At 46.8% G+C, this 12,280-nt stretch overlaps 1 protein-coding gene across 1 annotated transcript in view; it reads right to left on the bottom strand.

The window, feature by feature from the left end:
• The window catches only part of LOC134407390 (N-acetylglucosamine-6-sulfatase-like), a 36,890-nt gene that overhangs the window by 20,946 nt on the left and 3,664 nt on the right, over positions 1-12,280 (bottom strand). The window contains exons 2-6 of the mRNA XM_063139136.1: positions 10,912-10,971; positions 9,642-9,845; positions 8,319-8,384; positions 6,239-6,337; positions 3,301-3,465 (exon numbers count right to left, since the gene is read on the bottom strand). Of these exons, the coding sequence (XP_062995206.1) occupies positions 3,301-3,465; positions 6,239-6,337; positions 8,319-8,384; positions 9,642-9,845; positions 10,912-10,971 (594 nt within the window). The remainder of the gene's footprint in view (positions 1-3,300; positions 3,466-6,238; positions 6,338-8,318; positions 8,385-9,641; positions 9,846-10,911; positions 10,972-12,280) is intronic.

Here is a 12,280-nt window from a genome sequence, read left to right as displayed (position 1 = left end):
CGCCCAAACATAAGAGGCACAAGGAGCGTCCATCAGAAAGAGGAACCTTTCCTTTGCAGGAAAGGCATCTTTTAAACGGGCCTTTGTTAGAGTCAGACATTAGAATGGAAAACGAAAGTAAAGAGTAGCAAGGACTAACAGTGTTTTTTTTTTGTTTTTTTAGGAAGGAGAAAAAAGGGGGAAAGGAAGGATAAAGAATATGAATAGAGGTAAGAATCTACGAAATCTCAGCTAAATATTCTCTTTGAAGACGAGCGAAGCTCCCGACGTGCTGGTAGCAGCGCGGTCGAAAGAGAACTGAGGAGCATGGCGGGACCCCCTGGACATGCGCAGTAGGATGGTGGGCGGGGATCCCGCCAAAAGTCATACTCAGCTATTGAAGTTCCCGACACTGATCCTGCGCAGGCACAGAAGCCCATAGTGTGTGATGCACAGAGACCACGCAGAAGAACCACTGGACATTGTAGAAGGATTAGCTGCATTGCTCCACCGGCAATTAGCTGAATTAGACCAACCCTTATTGAAGAGACTTATGGTGTCCAAAAAGGCACAAAACAAACATTTTTGCTGAATAAGACAGAACCCAAAATCCACAGGAGCCACAGGAAGAGGCCAAAGCAGGGATCCACTGATTAACCATTTCGTGGTGATGCCCACAGCATGGTCCCAAATTCCCAAATGTGCCCACGGGTCCAGTAAGGTTGGGAACCCCAGGCCTATACCCTGACATTTACAGTTGTGTGAAAAAGAAAGCACACTGGCTTGGAATTGTATGATTTTACATATCAGGACATAATAACCATCATCTGTTCCTTAGCAGGTCTAAAAATTAGGTAAATACAACATCGGATGAACAACAACACATGACATATTACACCGTGTCATGATTTATTTAACAGAAATAAAGCCAAAATGGAGAAGCCATGTGTGGAAAAAGTAAGTACGCCCTTACTGCTTCCATAGGAATTAAGATGCTAAGTAGCAGACAGGTGCTGCTAATCAAATGCCCGTGATTAATTGATCATCAGCAAGTATGACCACCTCTATAAAAGCAGAAGTTTTTTCAGTTTGCTGGTCTGGATCATTCAGGTGTGTGTTAACACAATGCCAAGGAGGAAAGACATCAGCAATGATCTTAGAGAGGCAATTGCTGCTGCCCATTAATCTGGGAAGGGTTATAAGGCCATTTCCAAACAATTTAAAGTCCATCATTCTACAGTGAGAAAGATGATTCAAAAGTGGAAAACATTCAAGACTGTTGCCAATCTTCCCAGGAGAGGACGTCCCAGCAAAATCACCCCAAGGTCAGATTGTGCAATGCTCAGAGAAATTGCAAAAACCCCAAGAGTTACATCTCAGACTCTACAGGCCTCAGTGAGCATGTTAAATGTTAAAGTTCATGACGGTACAATTAGAAAAAGACTGAACAAGTATGGTTTGTTTGGAAGGGTTGCCAGGAGAAAGCCTCTTCTCTCTAAAAAGAACGTGGCAGCACGGCTTAGGTTTGCAAAGTTGCACCTGAACAAACCACAAGACTTCTGGAACAATGTCCTTTGGAGAGACGAGACCAAAGTGGAGATGTTTGGCCATAATGCACAGCGCCACGTTTGGCGGAAACCAAACACAGCGTATCAGCACAAACACCCCATACCAACTGTCAAGCACGGTGGTGGAGGGATGATGAGTTGGGCTTGTTTTGCAGCCACAGGACCTGGGAACCTTGCAGTCATTGAGTCGACCATGAACTCCTCTGTATACCAAAGTATTCTAGAGTCAAATGTGAGGCCATCTGTCCGACAGCTAAAGCTTGGCCAAAATTGGGTCATGCAACAGGACAATGATCCCAAGCACACCAGCAAATCTACAACAGAATGGCTGAAAAAGAAAGAATCAAGGTGTTGCAATGGCCCAGACAAAGTCCAGACCTCAACCCGATTGAAATGCTGTGGCGGGACCTTAAGAGAGCTGTGCATAAACAAATATCCTCAAACCTCAATGAACTGAAGCAACGTTGTAAAGAAGAGTGGGCCAAAATTCCTCCACAACGATGTGAGAGACTGATAAAGTCACACAGAAAACGATTACTTCAAGTTATTGTTGCTAAATGTGGTTCTACAAGCTATTGAATCAGAAGGTGTACTTACTTTTCCACACATGGCTTCTCCATTTTGGCTTTATTTCTGTTAAATAAATCATGACACGGTGTAATATGTCATATCTTGTTGTTCATCTGAGGTTGTATTTACCTAATTTTTAGACCTGCTAAGGAACAGATGATTGTTATTATGTCCTGATATGTAAAATCATACAATTCCAAGAGGGTGTACTTTCTTTTTCACACAACTGTAAACTATATATTGTGAAATGTTTAAAAATGCACACTAATTAATTTGAAACATATGTGACATCACAGGTGTGAAGTGGCAATCCTTGCCCTGGTGCCCTCCAGAGCTACCAGATCATGCTGGCAGGGGGATGATGGGAACTGCGCTCCAAAACATCCAGAGGGCATTTTTTTTATGACTGATCTGTAAGCTTAGAAGGCATCCTTCGGAGGATATTAAGAGCCTGTTAAGAAAAGGTTGGTCCTATGCTATTGAAGGCTTTCTGGGCAGCCTTCCACAACCTGGTACTCTCCAGATGTGTTGGATTACAACACCCAGCATCCACCAACCAGCATGCTTGGCTGGGGGATACTGAAAGCTGTAGCTAACATATCTGGAGGGCACCAGGTTGGGGAAGACCTGTTTCACTGGCTCCATGATTTAAAAGTCGATTCTGAGTAATGGTGACTCTGTATAAACCAGCTTCCTATGTTCCTATATTTCTAGAACTGTGTGGCTGAGCTGCTGTAATGTCATGTAACGATGGACATTTTAACTACAGAGAGAAGGAAGCAGACAACGACCCTGTTCAGACGACACGCTAAACACTTTGAGCTAAACAGTATGGCTTAGCGTGTCGTGTGAATCATTCCTAACCATGGTGGTTATATGCTTTAAACACGCTCACTAACCATTTGCTGCAAAAGGGTTAGCGGCCTAATCATAGCTTAGTGGGTCGTCTGAACAGGCCCTAAGAATGAGCTGGCCAAATGATTGGTTGGGCCACCTGTGGATTCCCAGATGGCCGCACTGGGACCCCTTTATAGGTTAGAACTAGGACTTTGCAGCTTTCCTGCGAAAAGACAAGGAATCAGCACAGAAGTTGGAATGCCAATGAAACACGATCCACGATAGCGCGTGTTTCTGCTGAGAGGTCATTCAGCCCTCGGACCATCTCGGAGGCTGTGGCGCTCACCTTCCCGTGGACGTTGAAGCTTCCGTTGCGTGGTGCTTTGATGTGGTTGTAGGCCGACTTGTAATGGGGGGCTGCGGTCCACGGGGAGTGGGAGGCCGGAGGGGCCAACACCATGAGAAACGGCGGCCGAGACATCTTCTGCAGGAATGTCAGGCTCCGGTTGGTCTGCAGCAGGGTAGAGGTGAGGGCAGCGGGGTGGACAGAGAAAGATGCAGACAATGGGAGAAGGTGGAGAACGACCCAGCCAGTGTCATCACCAGAAACACACCTCTCTATATAGGGTGAGGACAATGTGTATTGGGGGTTGAGCTTTATCCCATATGTTAGATTTCTGAAAGAGAAATAATGGCATGTTTCGTATTCATATATATATTGCCTGCAAAGTAAGTCCTATCAGTCAATGGAGTTAACTTGCAAAGCAAGCACGGAAAGGATTTTAAGTTTCTACTTTATGATTTAGCTGCAGTTTCCAAGTGCTGGTAGAAGCATATGCTTTTATTGTGCCTAACTAGTAATAATGGAAAAACTATTTCATTTGCACATGAACAGGCTGGACACTTCCATTTTCCATTGCCTTGAGATGCCTCCACCTTTTCCCTTCAATGCTCTCCTTCAGGGTTCTGGAAATAAAGCCCTATGAAGAGAGACTGAAAGAACTGGGCATGTTTAGCCTGGAGAAGAGAAGATTGAGGGGAGACATGAGAGCACTCTTCAAATACTTAAAAGGTTGTCACACAGAGGAGGGCCAGGATCTCTTCTCGATCCTCCCAGAGTGCAGGACACGGAATAACGGGCTCCAGTTAAAGGAAGCCAGATTCCGGCTGGACATCAGGAAAAACTTCCTGACTGTTAGAGCAGTACGACAATGGAACCAGTTACCTAGGGAGGTTGTGGGCTCTCCCACACTAGAGGCCTTCAAGAGGCAGCTGGACAACCATCTGTCAGGGATGCTTTAGGGTGGATTCCTGCATTGAGCAGGGAGTCGGACTCGATGGCCTTGTAGGCCCCTTCCAACTCTGCTATTCTGTGATTCTATGAATTCTTCACCTCCTACAGCTACCTTCTCCAACCCGCTGCCCAACAGGTGTGTCCGACTACAACTCCCAGCTTCCCCAGGCAGAACACCCATTGGCCAGGCTGGCTGGGAGTTGTAGCCCAAGACATGCCAGTTGGGAAAGGCTGGCATAGAGATTTCCTCACAGGTTGAGTGGGAAGGGGCTGCAATGGAAGTCTCCTGTTCGCTTTGGAAGGCAACAAGAAGGAAGGCGGGACAGCCAGGCAGAGGTGTTGGTGGGGGGAAGTCCCATAGATCCTTCCCCTCAAAAGGAGAACAAAATGTCAGTGGCTTGGAGGGGTTTCTTCCCCCACTCTCTTTCCCGTGAAGGACAGAAGAATGAGCCAATGAGAAACTACTATTTATTTATATTGATTGACAATACTAAAGGGAAACCAGTGAAAGCGCCTTTTCCATTATCAACCCGCACAGTCACTGAGGTCATAAGACAGCATGCTCCTGGTGGTTCAGCACAGATCTGTGGGCCAATTGGAGTCCACCCAGAGAAGAGCCTTCAATGTGGTGGCCCCTCTTTCTCTGGAACTCATTGCCTCTGGAAGTCAGGCAGGCATCACGATGTTTCTGGCACCGCCTGAAAACATCTTTATTTCAGCAAGCCTTCCTTGACTGGGCAGCCAGAGTTTATTAGAATTCTGGTTCTTTTTAAAGCATAATCATCTTTAACATGGACTTTTATTCTTTTATCCTGGAGTTTTATTCTTTTATCCTATGTGGTATCGTCTATTGTTCACCATTCCGAAATCTGTCTAGCTGTGGAGTGGTACATAGATGTTAAAAACCATATAGAAGAATATAGTGGTGTAAGGTTTATTACTCTAGATCAGTGGTTCCCAAAGTGGGTGGTATTGCCCCCTTGGGGGCGGTGGGATTGCATTGGGGGGGTGTTAAGAGGCAATAGGGTGGCAGGGGGGCGCTAAGAGGCAAAGGGGCGGCGGGGGGGGCGGGCTTTAAGTGGTCTTTTCCAAGAAGCACCTCTCCAGAAGGTCTTAAGACTGAGGGACATTTTTATGGGAGAAGGTAGTTTGGTCCCAAGCCATATAGGGGAACAATCCACACAGGTATTAATACCGTTTAAGAAGAGTCCTTTTAACGGTGAATTGAAATGTTTCAAAAGCACCAAAACGCTAATGAAGAGACATACCCTGCTTGGTGTGCCACGCCACGCCGGCTGCAAAACAGAGGCGTTTGCTCTCTTTTCCCTCCCTCTCTCGGCAAGTCTGCGGCGGGTGCTTCCCATTTAAAGGGGCTGCACGCAGGGGGCACTGGGCATGAGTTTGTGGAACCAAGGGGGCGGTGACCTGAAAAAGTTTGGCAAACACTGCTCTAGATCTACCAGACTGATCTTGCTCATTTTTTGTTCTGAACCGAAGCTTGAGCAATGCAGACGTGCAGAAAAACGTGAAAGTCCGAAAACGTTCAAAGCTTGAGCTTTAATAGCCAATAATTTCCTCCGTGCCAAACAGGCAGGGCAGCCCTTCTGCCAGTGGAATGACAGACAGCCCTGCTCAGCCAATCAATATGGTGCACAGTTAGGCTGTTGCCGCCAGTGGGGAGGGGGAAGGGGTGGAGACGGCCAATCGGAGTGTATGAGGGAGGGGTGGGTCCATGCCAGAGGTAAATTTTAGAGAGGGGAGTTTACTATGCATTAGCCACATTTTCAATATTCATGAGCCCATCTGTGGTGAGGGGACCAAGGGGCAAAAAAGTGGGAAAGGAGCAGGATGGCGACCTGGGCTAGTAAATAAATAATAAAACATTTTGAGAATGCGAAGAAGTGCTTTCCTTCGAGTCCTCTGTGGTCTGGCTACTTGCACTGGATGGGAATCTCAAAGCCAGAAAGGAAGGCAATGCAGAGTAACTCACTATGAGGTCGGTGAGATAGTCTTTTTCATAGTTCTCTCCATGCTTCTCCTCACGTCCGTTGGCCGAAAGGGTGTAATTGTAATACTTGGAATTCCCCACCTATGAAAAGGTTATTGAGAACAAGGCTTCACTTGAGTCCAGTCACCCAAATCACAGCTGTTCAGAATGCCAGGGTTCGGGCCTGGGCCACGACACACGAGGCTGTATGGAAGACACGGCTTCAAACCCCTGAATCTGAAGTTCAAAAGGTAGCAGAAGATGCGGAAGACATTTTTCTCCCTCTCCCATCATACTAGAACCCCATTTTTGTCATCCCATGAAGATGATGGGTGGGAAATTCAGGACAAATAGAAGGACTTCTTCACACAGCGCATAGCTAAACTATGGAACTCACTACCACAAGATGCAGTGATGGCCACAAATTCAGATGGCTTTAAAAGGGGGTTGGATAAATTCCTGGAGGGGAAGGCTATCAATGGCTACTAGCCCTGATGGTTGTGTGCTACCTCCAGTATCTGAGGCAGTAAGCCTGTGTGCACCAGTTGCTGGGGAACACGGGTGGGAGGGTACTATTGCACCTGTGTCCTGCCTTGTTGGTCCCTGGCCATCAGCTGGTTGGCCACTGTGTGAACAGAGGGTTGGACTAGATGGACCCTTGGCCTGATCCAGCAGGGCTCTTCTGATGCTCTTATGTTCTTAAGAGCCACTGTGGAGACAATTCTGGACTAGACAGGCCTTTGGTCTGATCCAGTGGGGATTTTCTGATGCTTCAAGAAAATAGCAGAGGCTTAGATGACCAATAATCCAATAGTATATGGCAGCATCGTTTATTTATATCCTAGTTACCAAACCTTTCTTAAAAATAAATAAGTCCCAAATTCTCAGTATCACAATATAAGTCTAGCTTTATTCTCCCCTTTGGAAGAACCCTGCGAGGTAGGCTTAGGAGATTATTCTCTTGCCATCTTCACAGCTGCAGACACAGACATGAACCTAGAATTCCAACATCACAGCTCAGCCATGCAGAGATTTTTGGACTGTAACTCTCCTCAAACCTGACCATTTGCCATGCTGGGTGGGACTAATGAAAACCAGCATTCAACAGTGTACAGCTTGCCCACCCCTGCTGGCCTACCCCCACAGATCTGAGTCGATCATCCTGTCCACTGTGAATTTAGCAGAGGAGAGGAAATACAGGATATCAACAATGCAGGAGTATTTAAACATGGTTGCCCATTTAAATACTGCCAGGAATTTGTCCACATTAGACCACTGGCAATTGCTAAAGCTATGCTTCATCTTTTTGAATCTAAATGACCCTGGATTCCTGCACAAAGACCTTCTCAAGCAATTGCATACAGCTGCAAGGTCACGTATAGCACATAATTCAAATTCTTCAAAGCAAGCAACTAAACAGCAGTGAGTTGATAAAGTTTGGGACGCTATGACTATGCATAAACTTAATCAGCAAGTGCAGCAAGCAACGGATCCTAATTTTAAGGAAGATATTACACTCTGGTCTCCATTTATTCCTATGTTGAAGGCTTTCAAATATTTGATCAAATTCCCACCAGGTACAGTTGTCTATATTTTTTTTTCTAAGTAATACACACAAAATAACGGACACTTGCACTCACTCATTTTATATGCTGTGTAACATGTATTTTCATTCTTTCAACAGATATTGAGCTCCTATTTAGGCTGTTCTACTGCAGATGTTTCCTGCGCACGTCGGTGACAGACTAAGAATTACCATATTTCTTCGATTGTAAGACGCCATCGATTGTAAGACGCACACTAATTTCAGTACCACCAACAGAAAAAAAAACCCTAAGACACACCCGCGATTCTAAGACGCACCCCGTTTTTAGAGAAGTTTATATTGGGGGAAAAAGTGCGTCTTAGAATTGAAGAAATAGGGTACAATTGTTAAATCTCGTTGCTTCTTCAGTGATCTTGTTATATTATTATGTGTGTTTCCTTTATGTTGTTGTTTCTACTTTTTAAAAACTTGATTTCAAAATGAAATAAACATTTCATGAAAGAGAAGAAAGGGTGGGGGGAAATGTCATTTACTCACCAGACCTAGCCAGTAGGACCAGCCCATGGGGATATGCTGAACGCCTCCTGCTTTGGCGTCTCCATACTGCGAAAGAGATGAATTGCCAGTTAACGTGCTACATGCTCACGTGCGATCTCAAAAGTTAAGTGTGATGGGGTGGAGGGGGGAAATAGACCCCAAATCTTTGTAATACCTCCCACTTTCAGAGGGAGGTAAATGAGACACCTACTCCTGCCCCAGCTGGACTTCCCCTGCCCCGACCCCCCCTCCCCCGGGACCATTTTCTACCAAGTGTCCTGCAGGAAGGATCCCCATGGCTATTCTTTAAAAATTTGCTAATAGCGTTTATTGTGATTATATTGTTCTTTACGTTACTTGTAAGGCACCTTGGAAAGATTTGTATCCTGAAAGGAGGCATATAAATAATTGTAAATAAGGCAGCAATCCTATAGTCCCTAGCCACTGTCTGGGGGGAGCCAGAGGATATTTAGAATTCCTGGAAACAAGGTCAGAGACAGCGCTCTGACCCGGGATCCAGGAATCTGCACTCCAAGCCCCCTCCCTCTCCCTCTCCCTGCTGGGGTGGAAAGAACTGCATTGGCTACCTCTCCCAGGCCAGGAGCGCGACCTTGGAGGGGGAGTGAAGTGAGTGTTCCAGAAGGGGAGGGAACTGGAGAGGGCAGGATACAAGGCTCTCCAGCCTCCTTTCCTCCCCCTCTGAATCGCCCCAGCTAGATGGGCAAAAAAGTCCATCTAGCGAAAATGCAGAACAGGAGAAGCAGCCAAAGCGATGATCCCCTCCACGGCTCCTCCTGCTTTGCATGGGTTAACCGTAAGCCTCTGGGTTCGGAGGCTTTCAAGTGTCGGGATAGGATTGCGCCCTTAATAAATAATATTTGGCTATCTACCTGCAGAAGGTAAGCTCTTATTTGATTTATACCCCACCTTTCTGCCAAGAAAATGGCACTCCAGGCAGCTAACAACAAGAAACAATATTTAAAATAAAAACTTGGGTTGAAACACTCATCAAACTAGTACATTAAAATCACACAAACAAACACAAGAATAAAAAGAGCATCCAACCCAGCAGACCTGCTTACACGCCCAAAGGCCAGCTTGAATAAAAGCATCTCTGCCTCCTAGCAGAAGGACAGCAGAGAGGGAGACAACCTAGCCTCCCTCGGCAGGGAGTTCCACAGGCTGGGAGCAGCCACCGAGAAGGCCCTGTCTTGCCTCACCTCCGAATATGCCTCTGAAGGCGGGGGCACTGAAAGAACGGCTTCTCCAGAAGATTTTTAACACGGGCAGGCTTGCACGGGAGAAAGAGGTCTTTCTCTTTACCTGGTTGAGATATTTGCCGGCATAGAAGGTTTGGTAGCCTTGCTTCTGCAGATAAACCGGGAAGGTGTATGGCTCCTGAAACTTCTGCCAAGCTGGGCTGCTGCAGTTGCCCTCCAGGGAGTTGTTCCTCACCAGATGGTTGTGGGGGTAGCTGCCGGTAAGGATGCCACTGCGGCTAGGGCAGCACAGTGGAGTGACTGCAAACTGAAGGCAGACGTGTAGGTTTAGGCCGTCAGCTTCGGCTCATCCCCTCCAAATTAACACCTCTTCCCCCGGCCATCCCGGGGAGGAGCTATTCCAGGCCCAACCTGGCTGTCACAAGCGTCCAAACAGCTGCTGTTTGGAGAAACTGTTCAAGGAAAAGGCTACACCTGTGGCTCCTTAGATGCTGTTGGAGACCAAGTCCCTTTAGCCCCAGCCAGCACACCCAATAGTCATGGATGATGGGAGTTGTAGTCCAGCTGTATCTGTGGGGCCACGGTTTCCCCATCCCTGAGCTAAAGACTTTGGAGCTTTTTAGCTTAGTAGGGTGTACAGAAAAAGATGAGAAAGCAAGCTAGCACGTTACAAAATTATGTACAGCACGGAGAGAAGAGAAAGGGGATCGTTTTTCTGTGTTTCTCTCATAAAACCCGAGGGCCACCCAACAAGACCAATTTGGCAATTGAGTCAGGAAGAGAAGTAAGAACTTTGTATCAACAGCACATAACGTGCAGCACAATCCTATATATGTTTACCCAGAAGTAAATCCCACTGTGTTCAATGTGGCTTACTCCTAGCTAAGTGCCCACAGGGCTACAGCTTAACCTGGAATCCATGGCAACTGTTTCCAGCAGGGCAGCTGTGTTAGGCTGCTCCTACAACAGCAGCAACGAAGAATCTTGTGGCACCTTAAAGACTGACACATTTATTCTGGGATTATTTTGTGGACACTGTGCCCGAAAGCTTATGGCTGGGGTCTCCTGTGGGCACCAATGCCTGCCAGGCCCCCTGTCCCTGTCCCTCCTGGTTTGTATTTCTTAAGATTTTTAAAAAATCATTAGGCTGGCATGCTGCAAAGCAGAGGGCTGACCTCCAACGCCATCTTCATTTGGGCTGCAAAGAGTGATTTTGTGATGTGGAGCGCAAATTCCACATCTGCCTCATCACCAGGTTCTCGGACCAGTAACTTGCGTGGAGAAACGATACAAGGAGCTGGCTACGCTCAGGAAAGGGCTGCATCCTCCCCACACATTTCGACAATCCAAAGCGGCATTATCAGGATACTTACCGCGTTCGCAAAGGAAGCGCCTAACTGGCCAATCAACGATTGAGTCTTCTTCATGGGGGTCTGAAGGTTAAAAACACCCAGGTCAGGCCACACCCCACAAATAAGCCTACCAAAAAACCCAAAAAAAACCCGCACCAGCCCAATGGCCTACGCAGGGTGTTGTTAGTCATTTGCAGAGATAGGCCATCATTTAGGGCAGACGTGCGGAACTATATGGGGGTGGGGAGTCAGAATTTTTATTTTATTTATTTATTACATTTTTATAATGCCCAATAGCCGAAGCTCTCGGGCAGTTCACAAGCCCCCTGAAAGGCCCTACGCACAGGTCCTATGTCAGTGGGGCTGTCAAATGGTAATAATCCCCCCCCCCCCATTTTAGCGTTTCTCTGTGCTGAGACAAGGACAGAATTCTGTACACCTCTCTCAGTATGGAAAAAGGGACTCAGCCAGTGCTGGGAAGAGATGAATTCTCCCCATCCATCTGCAAGCCCACAGTTATTTCCAGTCTGAGGAGATAACTTTATACTGTATTTCGTAATTGTGTTTTAAACTGTTGGTGTTTTACTGTGGTTTTAATTTTTGTGAACCGCCCAGAGAGCTTCGGCTATTGGGCGGTATAAAAATGTAATAAATAAATAAATAAATAACTGGAACTGTGGAGGCTGGTGGCTCTGATGTCAGTGGGTGGTGAATCTGCTCTGGGTTTCAAAGCGGATTCGCTACCCCACTGACATTGCAGCTACCAGCAGCCACTACCCTGGAGGAATCTAAGCCTTGCCCCCTGAAGGAACTCATTGCTCCATGGGCCGGACTGGGACCCTGGTGGGATAGATTATGCCCACAGACTGGATCCCTGATTTAGGTCATGGCAGCCAATGGCGTGGGGGCGGAACAGAAATCACCTTCTCCATGACATGTTTTAGAGCACAAAACAGTGATTATACAGAATAAGACATGTATAAACTCGTGTGGCGCAGAGCGGTAAAGCAGCAGTTTCTGCAGCCGAAACTCTCCCCACGGCCTGAGTTCGATCCCAGCGGAAGCTGGTTTCAGGCAGCCAGCTTGGGTCGACTCAGCCTTCTATCCTCCCGAGGTCTGTAAAATGAGTACCCAGCTAGCTGGGGGAAAGGTAATAACGGCCGGGGAAGGCAACGGCAAACCACCTCACTATAAGGCCTGCCAAGAAAACGTCCGCGAAAGCTGGCGTCCCTCCAAGAGTACTGACTCAGTACTATGTATTCAGTACTATGTACTCAGTACTCATTACTATGACTCAGTGCTTGCACGAGAGGTTCCTTTCCTTTCCAAACATTCTTAAGAATACACCATGCTATATATCTAAGTTAAGTTACAGAGCAGACTTCTGAAC

The sequence above is a fragment of the Elgaria multicarinata genome, chromosome 12, assembly GCF_023053635.1.
Source record: "Elgaria multicarinata webbii isolate HBS135686 ecotype San Diego chromosome 12, rElgMul1.1.pri, whole genome shotgun sequence".
Taxonomy (NCBI): Eukaryota; Metazoa; Chordata; class Lepidosauria; order Squamata; family Anguidae; genus Elgaria; species Elgaria multicarinata.
The sequence above is the reverse complement of the archived record's forward strand: the minus strand, read 5'-3'. Positions and strand labels throughout refer to the sequence as shown.